Source organism: Carcharhinus amblyrhynchos, chromosome 1 (genome assembly GCF_965287045.1).
Source record: "Carcharhinus amblyrhynchos chromosome 1, sCarAmb.v2.hapA, whole genome shotgun sequence".
In the NCBI taxonomy this organism is placed as follows: Eukaryota; Metazoa; Chordata; class Chondrichthyes; order Carcharhiniformes; family Carcharhinidae; genus Carcharhinus; species Carcharhinus amblyrhynchos.
In genome coordinates, this window is record NC_137324.1 from 25,341,165 (window position 1) to 25,363,519 (window position 22,355).

The 22,355-nt window shown below is 41.3% G+C and overlaps 1 protein-coding gene across 8 annotated transcripts in view; it reads right to left on the bottom strand.

The window, feature by feature from the left end:
* ctbp1 (C-terminal binding protein 1) overlaps positions 1-22,355 on the bottom strand; it is a 324,438-nt gene that overhangs the window by 13,940 nt on the left and 288,143 nt on the right. For all 8 annotated transcript variants that reach the window (XM_080199791.1, XM_080199863.1, XM_080199659.1 and 5 more), the window contains 4 exons: positions 11,094-11,238; positions 7,492-7,698; positions 6,563-6,777; positions 5,344-5,474 (listed from right to left, as the gene is read on the bottom strand). In XM_080199791.1, the coding sequence (XP_080055917.1) occupies positions 5,344-5,474; positions 6,563-6,777; positions 7,492-7,698; positions 11,094-11,238 (698 nt within the window). The remainder of the gene's footprint in view (positions 1-5,343; positions 5,475-6,562; positions 6,778-7,491; positions 7,699-11,093; positions 11,239-22,355) is intronic.

Below are 22,355 nucleotides of genomic sequence, written 5' to 3' on the forward strand. Positions count from 1 at the left end.
CATTCAATAAGATCATGGCTGATCTGTCGCTGCTCAGTTCCACTTTCCCGCTTTCTCCCCATAACCCTTAATCCCCTCTCTTATCAAAAACCCATCAACTCGCATCTTAAAAATATTTAGCGAGGTAGCCTCCACCACTTCAACGGGCAGAGAATTCCAGAAAAACACACCGGGAAGCCTAAATTTGAGGCCTGAGTTTGTTTCAAGTTGCAGGTCTCATCAGCATTTCAGGTGTCTGCCTGAAATGGGTGCAAGCAGCTCTTAGTGGGCAAGAGATTGGCTTCTGAGATCCTTAGTCTAGATGAAGGTCTGCTACTGTCCACTTAACTACCAGAAGGTAAGATGATACAGTGGGCCTCTCTCCTCGGACAGTGCAGGTGTCTTGCTGCTTTTTCAGAATGCGAGCAGAGACCTGTCGGGAATGGAAGGTTCCACCCATGAACAGTGATAGTCGAAAGGTGCAGATTGAGTGAGACAGCAAAACAAGAAATGGATAAGCACTCATGATACAGGGGGAAGCAGGAATAACACTTATCCCTGTGGACTTCCTAACCTTTTGATGCAACTTCTCATTTTGCACACACAAATCAGCTTTAGTAGTGACAACATCAGGCCCCAGTTATTAGTTTTTTGCCTAATTTTTTTCTTAGCTTTCAACCTTCCCCTTTAGATTTTGATCCCATGTAAACTTGCTAGATAGCCAAATAATAATATTAAGACAATCTTTACTCAGTCTTACATTTATTTACACAGCTAATCTACCATGCTACAATCTCAATTAGTACCTCAATATATTCTTGGAATTTTTTGAAACAAAAAAAAGGTCAAATTAAAAGTTAACAAAGTCATTTAAAATAATAGTCCCTAAGGGGCACTCTATGAAGGAAAAAGTACAAAAGAATTTTAGCAAATGAAATTAAAATGTTATTTTGGGGGTCAATGAAGCACTCTAGCTCCTGTGGTGTCCACTAACCACAGAAGGCCTCAGGCATGCCAGTGCACTCATGCCAAGGATACCTCCTGCCCCCTTTTATAAGTGCTGAAATGATACCCCAATTAATGCCCACCACCTGCATACAATTAAACGTTATGTACGTACAATTAACATTAACCTCCAGAATTCTGAATCTGGAAAACACAAGTTTTTAACTAACTGCACCATGGTAAAACTTCTTGATGTCAAAGTTGTGATATTCAAATACGAGTGATTCCCCCTATGAAATTCAGCAAATTCTGAGACACAAACTGACAAACTCAATGCAAGTGAAACATACAGAACACTGCGCTTCACACCTCAAATGTTGGTGAGCAATACCAAGTGAGAAGTTGAAAGAAATCAAACTGTGCCGTCATAGCCAGCAGGTAAGTGATTGCCTGGTGGCTGCTAAGTAGTTTTTTTTCTCTCTTGGCATTGTAGTTGTTGTAGTAAGTTAACTTAAGAGTTAAATCATGACAGGAGATCCCAGACCTGTGTCATGCTCCTCTTGTGCGATGTGGGAATTCAGGTACACTTCTTGTGTCCCTGTCTCCTTCATTTAAGAACATAAGAAATAGGAGCAGGAGTAGGCCATCTAGCCCTTCGAGCCTGCCCCGCCATTCAATAAGATCATGGCTGATCTGTCGTGGCTCAGTTCCACTTTCCCGCCCTCTCCCCATAACCCTTAATCCCCTCTCTTATCAAGAACCCATCAACCCGCTTCTTAAAAATATTTAGCGAGGCAGCCTCCACCACTTCAACGGGCAGAGAATTCCAGAGATTCACCACCCTTTGCAGGAACTGCATCCAACTGCAGTTTCTGTTAAACCGCTTGATGACTCTAGAACTGCGGATGGATTCACTTTGGAGTATCCCCAACATGGAAAGTACGTTCAGTGAGTTGGTCACACCGCAGATAAAAATTACTGCGGGAGATAGGGAACGGGTAACCACCAGACAAAGGAAGAGTAGGAAGGCAATGCAGGGGTCCCCTGTGGTTATTTCCTTCCAAAACAGATATACCATTTTGGATATTGTTGGGAGAGATGACAGCATGACTGATTCTGCTCCACAGCAGATCAGGAAGTGTGGCACAGCTACAGTGATAGGGGATTCAATTGTAAGGGGAATAGACAAGCATTTCTGCAGACACAAATGAGACTCCAGAATGATATGTTGCCTCCCTGATGCAAGGGTCAAGGATGCCTCGGAGTGGCTGCAGGGCACTCTGGATTGTGTGTGGGGGGGGGGGGGGGGGGGCGGTGTGTGGTGTGTGTGTGTGGCGGCAGTGAACAGCCAGTTGTTGTGGTGCAGATAGATACCAATGATAGGTAAAAAAACAAGATGTGATCACTCGCACTGAATTTAGGGAGTTAGGACAGGTGTCTGCCTGAAATGGGTGCAAGCAGCTCTTAGTGGGCAAGAGATTGGCTTCTGAGAGGTAGGATCTCAAAAGTAGTTATCTCAGTATTGCTACCAGTGCTGTATGCTAGTCAGAGTAGGAATGTCAGGATCGCCAAGATGAAAATTAGGCTTGAGGGATAGTGCAAGCAGGAGGGATTCAAATTCCTGGGGCATTGGAACTTGTTTCCATGCTCTAAACCTCTATGACTCTATAACTGGTTCTGAGGGAGGTGGGACCACAAATCTGCACCTGGGCAAGACTGGAACTAATGCTATTGAAGAGGGTTTAAACTAATGTGGCAGGGCAATGGAGACTGATGGAAGTCAGAGGGAAGTGAGGACAGAAACAAAAAGGCAGTAAGGGGAAAAGTGGAAGACAGAGAAACCAAAGACAAAAATCAAAATGGACCATATAATATAATAAATGCCAAAAAACAAGCCCGAGAAGCATTTGTAATAAGGTGAATGAATTAACTGCATAGTCATTAACGGATAAGATGTAACTGAGATCAGAGAGAGACCTGGCTCCAGGGTGACCAGGGATGGGAACTCGCCATCCAGGGGTATTCAATATTTAGGAAAGATAGACAGAAAGGAAATGAGTGGGTGAGGGGGGTGTGTAGACTTGCTGATTAAAGAGGAGTTTAATGCAATAGTATTGCTGCACGGTGATATATCATTTTTATAGTTAATGCAGCACAGTGGCACAATGGTTAGCACTACTGCCTCACAGCGCTGGGGACCGGGGTTTGATTCCCGGCTTGGGTCATTGTCTGTGAGGAGTTTGCACATTCTACTGTGGCTGCGTGGGTTTCCTCCGGGTGCTCTGGTTTTCTCCCACATTCTGAAAGATGCGTTGGTTAGTTACATTGACCTGACAGGTGCTGGGCAACTAGGAGATTTTCACAGTAACTTCATTGCAAGTTAATATAAGCCTTACTTGTGACTAATAAATAAACTTTAACTTCAGTAAGAAAGGACATTAGCCTGGATGATGTGGAATCTGTATGGGTGGAATTGCACAATGCCAGAGGACAAAACACACTAGTGGGAGTTGTGTACAGACCACGAAATAGTAGAGGGGTTGGGGACGGCAGGAAATTAGAGATGTGTGCAATAAGAGTAAAACAGTTATCATAGATGACTTTAATTGATTGGGCTCACTAAACTGGCAGCAATGTGATGGAAGATTTCTTAGAATATATAAGGAATGGTTTTCTCAACCAGTATAAATCGAGGAACCAACTAGAGAGCAGACCATTCTAGACTGGGTATTGTGTAATGAGGATTAATTAGCAACCTTGCTGTGCGAGATCCTTTGGGGAAGAGTGACCATAATTTGGTAGAATTCTTCATTAAGATGGAGAGTGACACAAGTAAGCCCGAGGCTAGGCTCCTGAACTTGAAAGCTAACTTCAATGGCATGAGACATACATTGGCCAAGATGAGCTGGCAAAAGATACTCAAGGAGTTGACAGTGGATAGGCAATGGGAGACATTTAAAGAACTTCAACAACTGTACATCCCTGTCTGGCGCAAGAGTAAAACAGGGACTAACATCCATGACTAACAAAAGGAAATCAGGGCTAGTGTTAAAGCCAAAGAGGAGGACTTTCATGCCTATCTCTTCTCAGATTCTCTGATGAGAGGCACCCCTTACATTTGGTCTTCTGCCATGCAGAAACTTTGAGTATTATGACAGGACTCACTTCAAAAACATGTTATGATGTTTGTAATTTTATCAATGTGCGAGTGTTCAAGATTTCCTTTGGTAGAGTTTACGTGCAATGCTGATAGGGTGGAGACAGCAAAGCACAGGAAGATTATTGATTTTCCAACATCGCCCAACATTTCATTTGTTTTGTTGATTGCCGCCCACAACAAAACATGTTATATTTGTTATTCCCTTCTTCCAACATGAAGCATCTTACACTTACTGAATTTGTAAAGTTTTGCCCAGGATGTTCTGCAGCTCTTTGCTTGCTGTCTAGATTTCATTCCTTCCCTCCCTCCCATCAATTTCATCTTTAGTACGACCAACTTGGGTTTCTGATTCATAGTCATTCATGTGGATTCAAAACAGCACAGGCAACAATTACAAGAATAGGGTGCATCTCCCCAGTTTATTATTGTCCCATGTTTCTTCACATACCTCCAGGTTTTACCTCAGACACCTGCCTACTTGTTTAAAGAACCCACCAACAGAAGCTTATAAAAAATTCATGGAAGGACAAATGCATACATTACAGGACTTTTTCATAAATTAAGGAATTATTGTAACAAATTCTATCTATAAGACTTTATAAGACCCTCGTCAGGCCTCATTTGGAGTACTGTGCGCAGTTCTGGTCGCCTCACTATAGGAAAGACGTAGAAGCTATTGAAAGGGTACAGAGGAGATTTACAAGGATGTTGCCTGGACTGGGAGGCATGCCTTATGAAGTTAGGTTGAGGGAGCTGGGACTCTTTTCCCTGGAGAGACGAAGGTTGAGAGGCAACCTGATAGAAGTTTATAAAACGTTGAGAGGAATAGATAGGGTGGATTCTCAGAGGCTATTTCCCCAGGTTGAAATGGTCGCTACAGGAGGACACAGATTTAAGGTGCGAGGAGGAAAGTACAAAAGTGACGTTAGGGGTAAGTTTTTCACTCAGAGGGTGGTGAGTGAATGGAATCGGCTGCTGTCAGTGGTGGTGGAGGCGAACTCGCTGGGGTCTTCTAAAAGACTTCTGGATGAGTATATGGGGTTTAATGGGAATGGGGGTTATAGATAGGTCTATAGATTGGTAGGTGTTGATGTGTTCGGCGCAACTCGTGGGCCGTAGGGCCTGTTTGTGCTGTAGTGTTCTATGTTCTATCTTCAGTATTTTCCCACTTTTTTTTGGGGGGGGGGGGGGGGAGAAATACAATCTCTCCTTTTACAGCAATGTGACAACATTGAGAAAATAATCCTTGAATATGCTACCTAAATGGCTCTGATTCATGCACATCTAAGGCTGCTCCTCGTATCCTTCCTTCCTTCAAAGCTTGAGCCAGTGCCTTTTCATCAACGAGACCACCCCGGGCAGCATTCACCAGAAATGCTCCCTGCCTCATCTGCAGAGAAAAAACACAATATCAAACCTATAACAACTTGCACCATTTTCTGACGGCTAATATCAGAAGGTGAGACACATTAAATAGAAATTTTGAAAATGAGCCAAGAATAATGTTCCATGATCTGTCATTTTAGCAAATGTGATTTACAAATTTAATTGACCGAAGCAGAAAAATAGATCCACAAAATGAATTCCACCCAAAAAAAACAGGAATTTTATTAGATACAAATGAAGCCAACACAGATCTCATTAGCATTAAGACAGACAGTGATTTTCAGACATTTGAAAAAAAAACTGCTTGTTAAAATGGAAAGATGTCCAGAAACCCAATGATACAATTTTGAATCTGCCCCTCCATCTTTTTTCATCATTAAAATTGTTTCAGCTCTTAAAGTAATCTAAGTTTATTATTACTTTCATTTATTAAGCCAAAAATGACAACCATTTAACGAAATTACTACAGCATTTGTGAGGGCAGTAACATGAAATATGTTTTTTTATTTGATTACTTTGCTTAGCTTGTTTTACTGGAACATTCCAACTAGATTGCTTTTTCAGTAATCTCATGTGTAAAATTAAGATACGGAATGGAGAGCATTGTAATAGTCTTGAACAGCCATGTGGAAATTCTGGGTATAAACCCCAGTAACTACCACACACAAATAAATACTTGCTAAGTGATCCAAAATATTAATTTGCTTCACCTAAATCAATAATTTAAATATCATAATCTACCACAACCATTATTGCAAATAGAGTCTGCCATCAACACGAACAGTATTTGAACACACCTATTAGATTAACTACAGAATCAAAACCCTGTCATACACACGTGTAATTTCTAAAAAAATGCTTCTATCCATAGGCAATACGAACATCAAGTGAGGGGGGCAGAAGTATCAATTCAGATAACTGCTGGTTACAGGATCAAGCACTGAACTTGTGTCCCTATAACACCAGTGCTTACGTGCACTCTCTCTAGTGTTCGTATTGAAAGATACTGCACTAATTTAATCCCACGATTGCTGGGGCAATACTGTGGCCACAAGGGTTTCTAATTTGTTCAACATGGAAAAACAAACATACCTGCTTGATAGTGAAATCATTAATAAGATGGTGGTTGTGTTCATTCAGGCTGCAATGTAAGGACACACAGTCACTGTGAAAGAGGAGATCTTGTAAAGTGTTCACTCGTTGGAGACCCAGTGCACGTTCAATACCATCAGAGAGGTATGGGTCATAGAAAATTACATTAAAACCAAATGCTTTTGCGCGCAATGCTAATGCTTGACCAACCCGACCTAAGGGACAAAAAGGAAAGAATAGTCATTAGATATCAGTACAACTACTTAGCCACCTACAGTACAGTATGATTTCTGATAATGACGAGCTTTAATTTTTTAGGATTAAAAAATTGGTAATTTTACTCCCTTTGATGAGGTCACTGTTTCAATAGCTTTCAAGGTATTGAAGGCTGAAAATCCTGCAGCAGGATTACGAGATTTTTTAAAAAAATTTTTAGCACAGGGCCAAAATAGAAGAAGTGAAGGCCTTTACCAGACCCTCTCCAGCTACTGAAATATTGAAGACTTATTGTTAATAACCAGGACCTTTCATTAAGCAGTCACAAGGAGGATCACAGACACCAAACATTTCCATTTGGGGAAGAGGAACCCAGCAATAAGGTGGAGATCTGCCAGAAATACTGAGCTTACTGCTAGATTTTCTACTGGGACATTGGAGGGAAATCCAATCCATTCAATTAAAATAAGCTTGTGACAGGAATTAAAATTGGAGTTTTTTTTTAAAAAGTAGTTTATTCCACTGCTCACGTGGAAGATAGACATCACATCAAATTGGTTAGGACGAAGTATCTCTTTCCATATTATAAATCTTAGCAATTCTATGTATTGTGACTGGATTTGAAGGAACAGCCATTAAAATCAAAAAAACTTCAGCGTTGCACATCAACATACACTAGGAACCAGTTTCTCACGTTTGAACAACCATCTCACCTAGGCCAATAATACCAAGTGTTTCTCCTCGAATCCTGGCAGCTCCTGAAGCTATGTCTCGTATCTGTTCAACGCTCTGAACTCTCGTGCCTTCCCGCAAAGCTTGGTGGAGCCAGGTGGTCCGTCTATACAGGTTCAAAATATGACACATTGTAGAGTCTGCTGTCTCCTCTACAGAGGCTGCTGGGACATTACATACTGCTATACCTAAAATCAGCACACACAATTCTGAAGTCAATTCACAAAAATCAAGCCAAATGCCTTATAAATTAATTGCAGTCTACATTCAAGATGGACAATATTATCAAATATAAACTGTAAATAATCCGCTATTGACTTCCTTGGTAAAACCATGAAATAGCCTTTCCTTAATAAAAATAGAAAGTCAGGAATATTAAGCAAGTCAGGCAACATTTGAGGAGAGTGCTGATCCCCTGAATAGCAAATAAGGAAATGCAGTAAATGTTGAACAGATACTTTGTCTGCTTTCTCTGTAGAAGACTTCAAAAACTTCCTAATATAGTTGAAAATCAAAAGGTGGAAGGAAGAAAGGAAGGAATTTAAAACAATCACCATCACCATGGAATACATGCTGGGAAGACAATTTGACCTAAAGGCTGGCAAGTTCCAGGACTAGAAGGTGCGAATTCTCTAGTCTTAAAGTAGCTGTAGAGAAAGTGGAGACACTGGTTATAATTTTACAAATCCCATGGTCTGGAAAAGTCCTGATGGATTGGGAAATAACAAAGGTACCAACCTTTATTCAAGAAAGGCGGAAAGCAGGTAACTGGAGGTCTAATACCCTAACACTTGTCATCAGGAAATTGCTAGAATCCATTAATTGAGGTTAAAGCATGATATCTGGATATTCACAATGGGGTCAGGCAGAGTTAGTGTGGTTTTGTGAATGAAGAGTATTTGACAAATTTAATAGCATTCTTTGAGGAAGTAACAAGCAACATGAACAAAGGGGAATCTGGACATGTGGTGTACCTAGATTGCCAAAAGGCATTTGATAAGGTGGCACATCAAAGGTTGCCACACAAAACAGGAGCTCAGTGGCAGGGATTTACACATTGCATATTATACAGAGTGCGTTGATTAGCTAACAAAAAGCAGAGAGCATGGATAAACGAGTCAGTATCAGGTTGGCAAGGTGTAACTGGTAGAATGCCACAAAAATCAATGATGTGGTCTCAACTACTTACTTTCTGTATCAATGATTTGGATAAGAGGACAGAATGTAAGATAGCTGAAAGTAATGCAGGTATGGATTTACAAAAGGGATATAGACAGATTAAGTGAATGGGTAAAATTTGACACATGATGTATAATGTGGGAAAACAAAGTTTTTGATTTGATTTGAAAAGTATTGTTTCTTGTGCGCTATACAAACAAGCTCACAGGAAGAATAGAAATGCAGTCTACTATTTAAACAGAGAAATTGCAGAACTGCAGCAGAGAAAGATCTGGGTATCCTGGAACAGGAATCACAATGTTAACATGCAGTTCCAACAAGTGATTAGAAAGCATTCACTAAAAGGGCAATGGAAAATAAACGTAGGAAAGTCTTACTGTTTTAGTGAAACCAAATTTGAAGTACTGTAGACAGTTTTGGTCATCCTATTTGAAATAAGGATATAAATGTGTTAAAAGCGGATCAGAGAAAGTTTATTTGACTTATTCCAAGGACGAAGGGCTTATCCTTTGAAGAAAGTTTGAACAGTTTGGCCTGTAACTACTGGAATTTAAAAAATGAGAGGTGACCTGATTGAAACATACAAGATCCTGAGGCGATCTGATAAGTTTGATGCTAGGAGGATGCTTCTTCTTGTGGGGAGACAAAAATTAATAAACAGTCTCCACTTCTCTAGATGAGGAGAAATTTTTCCCCCTCACAGGGTCATTACTCTACGGAAGACCATCCGAGATATTTTAAACTACAAACACATCAGCCGGGAACGTAAAATTCTGCCCTACGAAATGCAAGTTTTCATAGCAGGTCATTATTGCTATCTACCCTTGGGGAACAAGGCTTCCTTCCCAGTGAACCAGTTGGGATGACTTTTTAAAAAATCCTTTCGTGGAATCGGAGCAGTACCAACATTTGTTACTTGTCAATAATTGCCTCAAAATGATGGTGGTGATCTGCCTTCTGATCCAGTGACATTAAAGGAACAGTGATATAACTCCAAGCCAGGAAAGGTTTGTGACTTGGAAGGGAACTTGACAGTGACTATCAAAGTGCCTTGCACTGAAAAGCCACAGGTTGTGTGCTGTCTGCTGCAGGGACAGAATGCAGTGAGTTATGAATGTTAGTAATGACTTGCGTGGGTAGCAAGGAGAATATTTGTGGAAGGTGACTGAAGGAGAAGAATTATAAGGTGAGTGTTAGCTGCTCAGGTGGCAATGAGAAGTACCTGGAAAAAGTGAGGAATGAAAACCTTTAAAATGTGTTGCTTTGAGGAGTGCTATACAGGAGCTCACTGGAGAAGAGTGTGGGAGGGTGGGGCTGGGGTTGCAATCAAAAGTGTAATGCCTCTCACCTCTCCCACCCTCCAGAGGTCCTGGTTCGTCTAGGTGCACTGTCTCCAGGTTGGTAGGATTACAGTTCCTCTGCTTACTTCCTCAGACACTTCTATCTATGCCTGCTTAATTGAAGGGGTGTTCCTTTTCCTTCCATTCTTGGGAAATATCACCTCATCGCAGCCCCAGATTCCACAGCAGGACCTCCCAGGTCTCCTCTCCATTTCTGTTGTTGCTGCAGCCTCAAATATCCATGTGGAGGGGTTCTTTAAATAGAAATCCTTCCTATTGCAGGTCAGGTGTGCCATCCCTCCCTGATTGGTCAAAGAAACCAGAAGCACAATACTAATGTTGTGGCTCAACCTGCCTGGTCTGTTAGTGGTGCCACCACTTCAGAAGGAACTAACTTGACAAAATTCACTCAATATTTCAGGTTCATGAACTTTCACTAGAACAGTACAAAGCTCACAGGAAGGAAATATTATCTGTGATAAAATATGATAGTAACACATTTTACAATGATATTAGGGAGTCTGGGGGTCACTGAGGACTGGAATGGGCTTGATGGATCCTTTAGGACAGATTCAGGTGGACTTCCAAAATATGGCATTTTGCATCAGTTTTTAATACAGAACAATACATGAAGACTACATCATTCAACCAACATTCAATCAAATTGAAGTGGCAAAATTAAATGCAAATATAGTGTTGGCTAAAGTACAAACAAAAACAAACGAACTAGGAGCTGGAGCAGGCCACTCAGCTCCTCAAGCCTGCTCAGCCATTTAATAAGACAATGGCTGATCTGATTGTAACTCAACTCCACATTCACACTGTCCTGGTAACTTTTCACTCCTTTGCTCATCTAGAATCTATCTAGCTCTGTTTTAAAAATATTCAAACATTCTGCTTCCCTTGCTCTAAAATGTCAGGCTAATGGTTCTGATAGGTCTCACGATCTTGAGCAAAAGAACCCAATGGTTTTCGTATTTACATTCAGTCCCAAAATAACATCTCCCTTAAATTATATCCATTCTAAGACTAACAAGCCTGATTGATACTGCTGTTTGCCATACCTAAATCTCCAGCTGATTTTATGTCAACGTTATCAAACCCACTGCCAATTCTGACAATTATTCGAAGTGCTTTGAATTTCTCCAGATCTTCTCTTGTTAAAGTGATCGTGTGATACATCAATGCACCCACGGCTTCATTTAGTACCTAGGGAAAGAAGAAAAACATTTCAGCAAGAACTTTTCCATTTCTAGTAGAAGATTTGATGCAGGTTAGAGGCATATAGTTATAGAAGGTCTTTTTGAATGCATTCGTTTAGCAACTTTAACATTTGGGCAAGATGATTTCCTATTCTACAGCAACACATGGCTGAAACGCAATTTCAGATTTAGAGGCTAAACAAACAGTGAAGGAGAAGTGATGTGGGACACTGTCGAAGGTAGTCTTGCATCACTTATTTCTTTTAAATTCATTTTTGGGATGCAAATGTTCCTGGAAAAATCAGTATTTATTGCCCAGCTTTACAGCACCCTTGAGGTGGTGGGCAGGGTGACCTGCCTTCTCAAATTGCTGCCATCCATGTGGTGTAGGCACATCTGTAGTGCGGTTAGGGAGGGATTTTCTGGATTTGAACCCAGCGACTGTGAAAGAATGGCAATATAATTCTGAGTCAGAATCAAATGTGGACCAGAACTTGCAGGTGGTAGTGTCCCCAAACTTCTAAGCAACAAGAGGTCAGAGGTTGAAAGATTTTATCAAGGGGCCTTGCCGGGTTGCTGCCGTACCTTTTGTAGATGGTATACACTGCTGCTACTGTGCAGTAGAGTGCATAAATGATGGAGTGCCAACCAAGCAGGTTACCAAATAATAACTTCCCTGAGTATTATTTTGTACTCATCCAAACAAGGGGAGAGCATTCCATCGTACTCCTGACTTGTGCGTTTTAGGTGGTGGAAAGGCTTTAAAAGGGAAGACAGAAAGTAGATTACTTGCAACAGAAACTATTCTCATAGTCATAGTATGTATATATAGTGTGGCATAGCTATTTGTCATGATATTACCAATTTTAGGCACAATGGTTATAAAGACACATTTGTTTTCAAACCTTTACAGTGAATTTAAAAACGTTTTTCAAAATGTAACTGTGGACAGACAACGTGGCATCTTCTGGTGTTTATTCAAACCTCAGACTGATATCACCACCGCTGGCTACCAAGTGTTATTAAAAATGCAAAGATCCCCCCAGGGACGCCCACTGAATTCTTAAAAGATGTGAAAACTCCTTTGATTTCTGAAGGAAGAGGAAACAGGAATGACCTTCAAAAGATCGCAACACAACTAACATCTTTGTTTAATGGAACAATGCTTCATTGAAATTGACACAGTAGCCATTTTAACTTTTCCAACTGGATATAATCTGTTTAAGAACAGCCATTTTGTGTCAAGAACCCCAGGAAGAACTCAAAACAACATCAGAGAGCATTCGTGGCCAAGGGAGGACAAAGGGGCAGGCAATAAGAAATCAACTGCTGTTTTGCCAAGAGAATCCAAACAATCTACATGTCCATAACTGCAAAATTAATGAGGAATCGTAATTTCTTTTCTCCCTCTCTCCCAAACACTTGTTGGTCTGCTGAGTCCACCTGAAAGGGTAGGCCTCTGAATAGTCAACTGCAGATGCCAACACAGCTGCTAAACAGAACCTCTAGCATTAAGCCCTTCATTTGAAAAAGAAGGAATTCAAATAATGGGCCTACAATGATATCTAACAGAAAACAAATTTGAAATCTCATCTTTAAGTATCTTCTTCCTTTATCTGTATTTTAATCTTTGTATCGATATTTTAATTAATAACTATCACTTTTAGCCACGTTACTTTCAGTAACTTTTTTTTAAAAACAGACTAACCTTTATCTTGTTTGACTAAAGCTTGTCTCCTAGGTTAATTTTAAATTGAACCACTCAATTAAAAAGGGGGCTACATACATGCATACAAATTCTTAACTCACAGACCACTTTAAAGGGAATGCCTTCCATGTGGCTGTAACACTGTTACCTGCCAGTTATCTGTCCAATTGCAAGTGATGTCAAAACTGCTTGCAGCTCGTGGACACTCATTAAACAAACTTAATGGAGTGGCATCATGCTTAGAGAAATAACATTTTAACCACTGAGTGGAGAGCTCCCTGCTTGAGGTGAGAACAACGAGGAATTGATCTCTAACCTAAAGAGATTTGTAACTTGCACCAGCCACTACAATACATGTAAAGCCAGACTACTTGTCTGGAAGCAATACATGCAACAATGGGCAACCTAGTTATAAACCATCTGCTATTAATTTGCTGCAACATTTATTAAGGAGTTTCAGTTCATGAATTACAAGAAAAGAAAATGTAATAAGTTTCTTGACATTTTCTCAATTGAACAGAATGTGAAAACAAATTTAAAACAATCAAAGCATTTGGAATGAATCAGACGTGTTTCAGGGAACTACGTCGGACCGAAGTTTGGCATCTCTGCACTTCCAACCATTGATACCAGTTGCCATTTACAAGTAGAAAGTCAAGAGTTCTGGGAAATACTCCAAGAGTAACATTCTCATCCAAATTATCACAGCTTGTTAATGCTCCTGCTCTGACCAAAATCAGAAGAAACTACGAAGGGCTGTGAATGTAGCCCAATCCATTACGCAAACCAGCCTCCCATCCATTGACTCCGTCTACATTTCCGCTGCCTTGAAAAAGCAGCCAGCATAATTAAGGACTCCACACACCCCAGACATCCTCTCTTTCAACTTCGTCTGTCAGGAGAAGATGCAGAAATCTGAGATCACGTACCAGCCGACTCAGGAACAGCTTCTTCCCTGCTGCCAGACTTTTGAATGGACCCACCTTATATTAAGCTGCTCTTTCTTTGTATCCTATGGCTATAACACAACATTCTACACTCTCTCCTTTCTTTCTCCCCTACATACGCTATGAATGGTATGCTTTGTCTGTATAGCGTGCAAGAAACAATACTTTTCCATGTATACCAATACATGTCAATAATAAATCAAATGAAACATTACTTCCAAGAGACCAGTAGAAATTGCCAACAAACCATCTTCCTTTGAAAATATTTATGTTTTTAAATCACTGCTTTGGAACAGAAATCAATCTGCTAAAAATTCTTAATTTTCTTTTAATGGTGACTGGACACCTTCTGTGAGGCTATGTTTCTAAGTGAAGGTAAAGAAATAAAAATTATGCATTATCTGAAAAAAAGGGAAATTGCTATTGCTGAATATACGTATGTAAAAGTTGATCGCGTGTGAAAGTTGACCCTGTAATTTTGGCCTCAAAAACTAATTTTTGATGCAACTCCTGTAAAGGTTGACCCTAGTTTTTCAAAGAATCAAAGACCATTTTCAGAATTGAAGTGTAATTATGGAGATGTTAATGATTCGATTTATTTTTAAATGCATAAATATTAATGATAATGTATACTTGTAAATAAATAGATAAAACAGTTGAAAATTCAAGCTTCACTTTATATTCAAATTATTGAAGTGATCAGATATGAATGACAAACCGTGTTGTGATTATTAATTATCTAGTGTTCTTGGTTTTTACTTTATTCTGTAAATAGTCTTTCAAATTTCACTTGGACTCAAATCAAGCACCCCACGTCAACCACTCAAAAATATTACTCATGTAAATCTGACAATGACTTTGGGCCTAAAACAAAATCTCAAAGTCGACTTTTAAACAAAATATACTACTTGCAATACTGTACAACAAATCTGGTAGCACACATGACAGAATATGGAATAACACTGACTTCTCCATCTCACTTTCTCTTTTCAGTTATTAGTATTACTTATAAATGGATAACTAGTGCAGAGAAAATTTCCAATTGCAAAATTCAAGAATAGACATGACCAGCCAAAGTCACTTGAGCTTCTGGAAGCAACAGGGGTAGCTTTAAGCATGACACAAAGCTCCTTGTGGCTTAGTACTGCTGCTGGTTTCTCTCTCTTCTTGTTCCAAGTGACTGAAAACAGTTGCTCAATAGGGTGGGGAATTTTCACAGAACTATAAATTTCTGTCAGTGGCAAAGAATTTGATCACTTCAAGCAATGGCAAGAGGATATGAGAGTGGGGGTTGACAGGGAAGGGGCCATCTGCCAATTGAACTGATGAGAAGGGAGAGAAGAAAAGTGGTGTCTTGTGCTGGGCAAGAAAATAGAATCAGAATCCCTACAGTGTAGAAGGAGGCCATTAGGCCCATTGAGTCTACGCTGATTCTCCGAGAGAGCATCTTCTCTATGCATTTACTCCACTAATTCCCCCAACATCTTGCAGTCAATTTAGCATTGCCAATCAACCCAACCTGCACATTATTGCAGAAGGTAAGGGGGCATGGAGTTGGGGGTAGGGTGTTAGCATGGATAGAGGATTGGCTGTCAAATAGAAGGCAGAGTGTGGGGGTCAAAGGGTGCTATTCGGATTGGCGGTTGGTGACTAGTGGAGTGCCACAGGGGTCGGTGCTGGGGCCTCAGCTATTTACCATTTATACAGATGATCTGGAGGAGGGAACCGAGTGTATGGTGTCAAAATTTGCTGATGACACCAAGATTGGTGGAACGGCAAATTGCGCGGAGGGTGTGGAGAGTCTGCAAAAGGATCTAGATAGGCTGGGCGAATGGGCCAGGAACTGGCAAATGGGATTTAATGTTGGCAAGTGCAAGGTGGTCCACTTTGGTAGGAATAAGGTAGGAAGGACTATTACTTACGTGGCGAAAAACTGCAGCAGGCGACGGTGCAGAGGGACCTCAGGGTCCTTGTGCATGAGTCGCAAAAACCCAGCCTGCAGGTGCGGCAGGTGGTCAGGAAGGCTAATGGGATGCTGGCCTTCATAGCGAGGGGGATTGAATATAAAAGTAGGGAGGTCTTGCTGCAGCTGTATAGGGCACTGGTGAGGCCACAGCTGGAGTACTGTGTGCAGTTTTGGTCGCCGCACTTACGCAAGGATATTTTGGTCTTGGAGGGAGTGCAGAGGAGGTTTACTAGGCTGATGCCGGAGTTGAGGGGGTTGAGCTATGAGGAGAGGCTGAATAAACTAGGCTTGTACTCGTTAGAGTTTAGAAGAATGAGGGGAGATCTCATTGAGACGTATAAGATGATGAATGGGATGGATAGGATAGAGATGGAGAGACTCTTCCCGCTCAGAAAGGACAGTAGGACTAGGGGGCACAGCCTCAAGATAAAGGGGGGGCGGTTTAGAACGGAGTTGAGGAGGAACTTCTTCACTCAAAGGGTGGTGAATCTCTGGAATTCTCTGCCCGTTGAGGTGGTGGAGGCTGCCTCGCTAAATATTTTTAAGACGCGGGTTGATGGGTTTTTGATAAGCGAGTGGATTAAGGGTTATGGGGAGAGGGTGGGAAAGTGGAACTGAGCCACGACAGATCAGCCATGATCTTATTGAATAGCGGGGCAGGCTCGAAGGGCTAGATGGCCTACTCCTGCTCCTATTTCTTATGTTCTTATTTTTGGACTGTAGGAGGAACCCAACTAACTGGAAGAAACCCACATCATGAGAATGTGCAAACTCCACACAGTCATCCAATATTGGAATCAAACCAGCATCCCTGGCACTGTGATGCCTGCATTAATGGGACGGGGGGGGAGGGGAACATAATTTTCAATGGGACAAGAAAGTGGCAAAAAGTGAAGGAATCAAGTTGTTGTGGTGATTGTGATAGCAGACAACCTTGTGCAGGTGATAAAGCAACTGAATGGCCACAAAGAAAAAAAATTGGGCAGTCTTCTGAACACTGCAAATGTGACATGAATCATGTAAAATTTTCCTGAAATATATATGGTTTAAATAACTGAATCATATCTTAAGTCAGACTTCATTGCTCACAAGAAATATTAAGATGAAAATCCAGTACTTTGATCATTCCAACACTGAAATCATCAGTTAGTCACTGACAAAAACATTAAGCCGTTGATAGAGGTTCAGCTGCGGATGACTACCTCTTCTAACTTGGAACAATTCAATGCCCTTACTTTTCTAAATGTTGCATTTATAAGTTGCTTTTTCAAAGGAATATATCCAAATCATGTCTTCCAGCCACTAAAAGCTACTTGTATCACATATTTTAAGCAATGTAGGACACTGGCGCTTGTCTCCACAAGTATCTTTTAATAATGTAGGATAGATACCACAAACCAAATGAAAGGTCACCTACAGTATACAAGGCTGCGCTGTTTTCATACATGCAGAGCTTTTCATTTAAAAAAAAGTTTGACAAGCCCTTGGAACAGACAACTGATCTTTTCCAAAGAAGTTAAGGGGGAGCCTTCGCCCTTCCTACTTGGCAGCTACAATGCCAGAAATCACATCCTGCATACTTTATCTTGGAAGAAAATGAAAATGCTATTATTTGAGATTCTTTGATAAGTTATACACAGGGTCAGGTGGCCTTTGAATTGGTTAAATTTAAGTTTCTTAATCCCCGTTTAAATTGTTCAATTTCCTTTGAGAAGCCAAGGATTAATTGTACTTGCTATAATCTTCCTTCCTCTCACATATCCGCTTCATCAGTTTTGGTGCCAGTATCGTTTGTTTGAAAATATTCTGTAACAGACAGTGACTTGTATTTCACAGTTCAACTGGAGGGTCATCAAGGTACTGCTCTGAAAACTACAGGCATCGGTATAAGGACGATTATTGAAGGAAAACGCCCACTGCTTCAATCTCAGGCAAATGGAATGGGAATTAAATGCAGCCTTTGCCAATGTCAACCAAACCATGCAAACAATTTTAAAGTGATCCAGTACATCCTGTGCCCACAAAGACTAACTATTGCAAGTGCTGTCACAATGTTAACAAAAAAAAACAAAAGATCACACGGGGACATACATAAGGCTGAATAACAAAGGAAGTTTGCATACAAGTTGAAAATCAAGTCTTACCCATTATATTTAGCATTAAATGTTCAACAGGAACTCAGTTATAGACCACCTCTAACAAGGAAAAATGTCCTACGGTATTTTTCAGACAGCAATAATCAAACTAAAATGGATGTCAATGCAAAGAAGTGTCTTTAATGAGGAGAGGGAAGTGAAGGGGCAGAGAGATTTCAGGAATGAATTCCAGAACATAACACACTAGCAGCTGAAATCAGTCATCAAGGATAAGAGGTGATGCACAAGAGAACTGCAAAATCTTGGGTGATTTTACGACAGGAGGAAATTATAGAGATTGGGAGAGGCAGGGCCATGGAAGTGATTTAAACATGACAACCAGGAACTTAAATTGCGGAAACTAGGTGGCAAAGTGCGTCATAAATAACAGCAGTGATGGTTGAGCTGGCCTTGTATCAGATAGGGCAGAAGCAACAGAAATCTGACTCAGCTAAAGCATACAAAGAGAGCATTAAATTTGGTGCAGACTACCGTTTCAAAGATAAATGGGCTGAAGCAGGGATGGATTTGGGTGCTGCTACGTCACTGAAATTAAGTGGCCTTGTGATATACGGAATGCAGCAGTTCAAAAAGGCAGCTTACTACCACCTCAAGGGCAATTAGGAATGGGAAATAAATGGTGGCCTAACCAGCGAAGCCCATATCCCAATAAATGAATTTTTAAAAATTAAAAAAAAGGGTCTGAAACTTAACCAGCAGTCATGGAAGATGTGGAGATCAATCACAGACAAAAGGAGGGAGATGGAAACAATAGAAGGTGTTTTATGGCTTCTGTCTTCTCAATGTTTAACTGAAAAATGCTACGAATTCACCACTGGATGCTGGACAAACAATCGAACAACACAGTGCAAGGAGTGACTGATAGAACTAGACGTTGTTCAAATTATGTTATGAAGAAGCAATGCACGGATGATGCGATAGAGACGCCTGAGGATCAATCCTTGAGGGAGCTCCAGCAGTAACAATGTGGGAATAGGAAAAGAAACCCTTGCTGGAGATGCCCTGGTTAAGATTGGATGAGCAAGAATGATGCCCTGGTTAAGACTGGATGAGCAAGCATCAGGCATACCCAATGAGCTAAACAATAGGGAGCAGTCATTGGCAGAGGATCAGTTGTCAACTATTTGCTAGACTTCAGAGCAAGATGAGGGGACAGAATGCTCCATGGAAGGCTGGGGGGGCGGTGGTGGTGTTTGTGATGTGAGCATGGGAGGAGCTCTGTTTCTGTGAGCTCTGGTGCTACACAGCCCATAATCCTTTCATTTATTGCATTTACACAGCTTGTACTTAGCTAATCCTGGAGTAAGAACTCCATATTATGTCCTGGGAAGATTTCTGCTTAAACGTTTGTGAAAATGTGCAAATTATTTTAAATTGTCAACAAAAAGAGCAGTCATAAGGAACTGAGACAGAGCTGACTCCTCAGCACGGTCACTTTGTGAATGAAGAGGCTCTTGATCCGGCACACTCGAATGCATTACAACTGATGACTGTTATTATTAATTATTATTATTATTATTAAAGTAATTGATGACGAACTCAGTCTATCAGTGCAAAACATAGTGGTCATACTATAGAATTGCAGAACTCTGGCAAAAGGCTTGATGAAGCGGAGGAGAGAATTGTTAGTGTCGAAAAATAGCTTCTTCAGTTCAAGCCTGCGTGCAATCCTTGAAAAAGCAGCTGCATGTAACGTTAGAATTCCATGATCTGGAGTACCAAAGCTGAAAGAAAAATTTCTGGAATGTCAGTTTAGAACATAGAACATTACAGCACAGTACAGGCCCTTCAGCTCTTAATGTTGTGCCAAGCTATGTCCAAACCCAAGATCAAGCTATCCCATTCCTATAATTCTGGAGTGCTTCAAGTGCCTATCCAATAACCGCTTGAAAGTTCCTAAATTGTCCAACTCCACTATCACAGCAGGCAGTCTATTCCAAACCCAACCACTCCGATTAAAGAATCTACCTCGGGCATCCCTCCCATATCTCCCACCATGAAATTTATAGTTATGCCCCCTAATAATACCTCTATCGACCCGAGGAGGTAGTCTCTGCACGTCCATTTTATCAATCCATCTCATCATCTTATAAACCTCTAAGTCGCCTCTCATCATCCTCTGCTCTAATGAGAAAAACCCCAGCTCCCTCAACCTTTCCTCATAAGGCCTAGCCTCTAAATCAGGCAGCATCCTGGAAAATCTCCTCTGCACTCTTTCCAATGCTTCCACATCCTTCTGACAGTGAGGTGACCGAAACCGAACAATATTCCAAATGTGGTCTCACCAACGTCTGGTACAGTTGCAGCATAACCCCACAGCTCTTAAACTCAAAACCTGTTAAGAAACACTAACACACTAAGCCTTCTTCACGGCTCTATCCACGCGAATGGCAACCTTCAGAGATCTATGGATATGAACCCCAAGATCTCTCTGCTCCTCCACATTCCTCAGAACCCTGCCGTTGACCTGTAATCCGCATTCAAGTTTGTCCTACCAAAATGAATCACCTCACACTTATCAGGGTTAAACACCATCTGCCACTTTTTGGCTCAGCTCTGCATCCTATCAATGTCTCTTTGCGGCCCTCAAGAGCCCTCCACCTCATCCACCAACCTTGGTGTCATCAGCAAATTTACTAACCAACCCTTTTGCCCCCTCTTCCAAGTCATTGATAAAAATCATAAAAAGCAGAGGACCCAACACTGATCCCTGTGGTACACCGCTGGTAACTGGCCTCCAGTCTGGAAATTTTCCCTCCACCACCATCCTCCTGTCTTCTGTGAGACAGCCAGTTACTTATCCAACTGGCCAAATTTCCTTCTATCCCACACATCCTTATCTTCTTCATCAGCCTACTGTGGGGAACCTTATCAAACGCCTTACTAAAATCCATGTATACGACATCAGCTGCTCTACCTTTGTCCACACACTTAGTTACCTCCTCAGAGAATTCAATCAAATTTGTGAGGCATGACTTACCCCTCACAAAACCATGCTGACTATTCCAGATTAAACTGCATCTTTCCAAGTGGTCATAAAATCCCATCTCTCAGGACCCTTTCCATTAAGCTTACCGACCACTGAAGAAAGACTAACTGGCCTATAATTAACAGGGTCATTCCTATTTCCTTTCTTGGAGAGGAACAACATTTGTCACTCTCCAGTACTCTGGCATCATCCCCATGGACAGTGAGGGCCCAAAGATCAAAGCTAAAGGCTCCATCCCTTGCCTCCCAAAGTATCCTAGGATGTATTCCATCTGGCCCAGGGGACTTATCCACCCTCAGGTTTTTCAAAATTGTTAATACATCTTCCCTCAGAACATCTACCTCTTCCGTCCTATTAGTCTGCATCATGCACTCATCCTCAAAAAACATGGCCTCTCTGCTTAGTGAACACTGAAGTATTGATTCAACACCTCATCCATCTCTTCTGACTCCATGCACAAGTTTCCACTACTATCCTTGACGGGCCCTAACCTCACCCTGGTCATTCTTTTATTTCTCACCTAAGAGTAAAGAGCCTTGGGGTTTTCTTTTATCCGACCCGCCAAGGACTTCTCATGCCCCTTCCTAGCTCTCCTAAGCCCTTTCTTTAACTCATTCCTAGCTACCTTGTAACAATCAAGCGACCCAACTCAACCTTGTTTTTTTCATCCTTACAAAGAACTGAGAAAGAACTGAGGATAAGCTCCCAGTTAAATTCTTTGAGAGCTGGCTACCACGTTTCCTTAGGTTAGGAACAAAAATTGGGCACTAAGTTAGAAAGGTTACATCATACACTGTCTCTAGGCTGAGGGATAATCAGTTGTGTGCAGTTTTGGTCTCCTAGTCTAAGGAAGTGAGGAAGGACATTCTTGTTATGGAGGGAGTCTAGCAAAGGTTTACCAGATTGATCCCGAAATGGCAGGACTAACATATGAAGAGAGGTTGAGTCAACTGGGTTTGTACCCACTGGAATTTAGAAGAATGAGAGGGGATCTCATAGCAAGATATGAAATCCTGATGGGATTGGACAGGCTAAATGTGGAAAGAATGTTCCCAATGTTGGGAAGTCCAGAACCACGGGTCACAGTCCAAGACTAAGAGGTAAGCCATTTAGGAATGAGAGGAGGAAGAACTTCTTCACTCAGAGTTGTGAACCTGTGGAGTTCTCTACCACAAAATTGTTGGGACCAGTTCATTAGATATGTTCAAGGGGAAGCTGGACGTGGCCCTCGCGACTAAAGGGATCATGGGGTATGGACAGAAAGTGGGAGTGGGATACTAAAAGTGCATGAACAGCCATGATCAGATTGAATGGTGGTGCAGTCTTGAAGAGCCAAATGGCCTACTCCTGCACCTATT